This window comes from Neovison vison, chromosome 7, assembly GCF_020171115.1.
Source record: "Neovison vison isolate M4711 chromosome 7, ASM_NN_V1, whole genome shotgun sequence".
NCBI classification, from domain to species: Eukaryota; Metazoa; Chordata; class Mammalia; order Carnivora; family Mustelidae; genus Neogale; species Neogale vison.
In genome coordinates, this window is record NC_058097.1 from 113,072,583 (window position 1) to 113,075,667 (window position 3,085).

Genomic DNA, 3,085 nt, shown 5'->3' on the forward strand with positions numbered 1-3,085 from the left:
AACAGCTCCCTCCCAGTGTGGTGGAATTGCCTCCTCAAGTTCAAGTCCATCTACCATTTTTGTCAAAGTAAAAGGCTGAGAACAGGAAGTATGGAAAAGCCACTCTCTTCCCTGACTTCAGTTTCCCACAGCTACATGGGAATAAAAACACCCACTTTCTATAACTGAGGTCAAGGTCAAACTTCCTGTTTTGCATGAAGGTTATTTGTAACATGTTAAAAAGCAATATGGGAATCTTCTCAAGGATTAGAAGCAATAATAAACATGTAGATTGATGTCATAGAGAAACAGACTTTTTATGTGGATTTTTACTTATCTTGGATCTTTTCTGCAGGCTTCCATCCTTGCTGAGTTGCTTTGATTTCCATTGGATTTGAAGGTAGAAATATGAAAAAATCATGTTTGAAAGCAGGAAAAATTCCAGTCTCCATCTCTGCACCTAGGAGTCTTCTACTCTCTGCATGGATCCTTCTCTCCTTTCTGTCTGAAATCTCCCCAGTTTTCTGTGTCCTAAATCTTAGTGTCTTTTGCATGTCTGGGGTTCAGGAGTCAGTGAGGCTGCACATCTTTGCGACCTCCCAGCCTCCACAATGCTGCCTTCATCTCTTTGTTGCGGAGGGTGTAGATGATGGGGTTAAGTAAGGGAGTGATGACAGTGTAGAAGACAGCGACCACTCCATCCAGGGGTTCCTGAGAACCAGGACGAAGGTAAATGAAGGTGCAGGGCACATAGTAAACAATGACAACAGTCAGGTGGGCGGCACAGGTGGAGAAGGCATTGCGACGCCCATCGACGGACTGGATTCGCAGGATGGCAGCCACTATATACCCATAGGAAGTGAGGATAAGCATAAAGCAGGTGAGGGCCAGGAACCCAATGTCCACAAAGGTGACCAGCTCATTGATGGTGGTGTCAGCACAGGCTAGACGCAGCATAGCGGGAATGTCACAGAAGAAGTAGTCTACCCGGTTGGGACCACAGAAAGGCAGCCGGAATATGAAGCTTGTTTGGAAAAGTGAGTGGAGGGTGCCTCCCAGCCAGGTGCCGAAAGCCAGGAAGTTACAGACATTGCGGGTCATAATGGTAGCATAATGTAAAGGCTTACAAATGGCCAGGAAACGATCATAAGCCATTAACGTGTAAAGGAAACATTCAGTACAGCCCAGGAAATGGAAAGAAAAAAGTTGGATTACACAACCTCCAAAAGAGATAATCCTGCTATCCAAGAGAAAGCCAGCCAGCATCTTGGGGACAATGGCAGAGGAGATGGTCATGTCCAAGAAGGAGAGGTGACACAGGAACCAGTACATGGGGCGGTGGAGCCGGGTATCCACCAAGACGGTGAGGATGATGAGTCCATTGCCTGAGACGGTGAGGGCATAGATGACAAGAAAAGCCAAGAAGAGTGGCACCCCTAGCTGTGGTGGGTGGTGCAGACCCACCAAAATGAAGTGAGACACAGAAGTCTGGTTTTCACTGCGCATTTCCTTGCAGTTCACATCTGCCAGAAAAAGTAGCAGAAGGCCATTAAATTCTCTAGGCATGGAGCATATATTCTGTCATTCCCAAATATGGACACAGAAGGGTCTCAGAAAGAGAGAGATTGTGCTCCAGCTTTTGTCCCAAATCATTCTGTCACCCATACACCCAACCTCCCTTCACCCCTACCCACCTGACCCACCATGGATTTTGGGATTCTGCTGGGTTCTAGGGAGCAAGAGTTTTTTCCAAGGTTAAACCTATGTGACAAGTTATGTGTATGTAATTCAGGAGACTGAAGGAAAGACCGTACATAGAGTTCTTCATGTCAGGAAGAAGTACAGTCATATAAAACCTAAACTGATCCCTGAAGGAATGGCTATCCCATTGTTTTCCTTCACTTTGATCTCTGATCTATATACTAGGGAGATAATTAACAGCTTATTTATTTAACAGCAAGAGAGTTGGAATTATATTTTCTAATGTAGGAAATATAATTCCCAATAAAAATCAGCACAGATTTTTAAACATGCATTATTTGGGCTACACATTGAATAAAGCTGTGGGTAGAAATAACCATTTTCATTAACCACAAAAATACACATGCCATTTAAAATTTTTCATGATAGTGAAGCAATACAAACTCTCACCCACAAGGCACCTGTTGTCATCTTTTTTCTCTGCTTTTGGGTAAGTGCAGTCTATCTGTCAATTGATCCATCAATTCATCCGTCCATCTATCCATCCACCCATCCATCTGTCTGTCTGTCATTAAGGAAGCATGTATTATATCTTAAGAGCATGGCCTTAGAGGTCAGACCAGAATTAAAAATCTTAGCTCTTCCACTTATACCGTTGGTAAACTTGGAAAAGCCCATTTCCCCTTTCCTTGCTTAATTCTATAAGGGGGGACAATCATTGTGCCCATTTCACAGGACTATTGGAAGGATTAAATAAAATCACATAGTCCATAACAGCACTCAGTCAACATTGGCTATTATTTTCCATCAAAGCATGTGGTATGGTCCGCATTATCAGGCAAATCCAGTCATTGCATTTGTGCCTGAGGTCTGAAGTAAACCCGTAGCTTCCTAAGACTTGTCCCATAGCAGATCTCAGTCCCCAGATTTGAAGCAGCATGATAAAGGCCTTTTGTCCCGGGGCTCTTGGTGACTGTCATCAGCCACAGGGAAAGGTAGAAATAAGGGACATGGCCAGAGTTCTTCTAGATGAGTAGGGCTCATGTGAGGGGATCCTTTCTAGTGTCACCTTCCTTCCACTCAGTTTTGCTTTAATAATCTGTTTACCAAGTGGAGACAAGCATTCCAAATGATAAGTCACCTTCCAGAATCGTTCAGAAGGCTTCAGAGGGTGTGGAATGAAATTTGGTTCCCGCTGGACCCTGAATGGGCAGAAGACCCAACATTATAGCTATGGCTGCCATCTGGCTACTTCCTTCTATGCCACCAATCATGGCGTATCTGTGATCTTATCCCTCCCAATTTTCGTCAGTGCTGAAGAGACTACTCTTGCTGATGCAAACAGGCTTTCTGGGGACTGAGCAATTTCCTGGTCATGAGACTTTCCTTGTTAAACCTAGGAGAG

General features: G+C 44.2%; 1 protein-coding gene across 1 annotated transcript; it reads right to left on the reverse strand.

The window, feature by feature from the left end:
* Positions 1–549: 549 nt before the first annotated feature.
* LOC122914010 (olfactory receptor 10G6) lies at positions 550–1,518 on the reverse strand. The gene has a single exon (XM_044260653.1). It carries the CDS (start codon positions 1,483–1,485, stop codon positions 550–552), a length of 936 nt encoding a protein of 311 aa, XP_044116588.1. The 5' UTR covers positions 1,486–1,518.
* Positions 1,519–3,085: the final 1,567 nt, after the last annotated feature.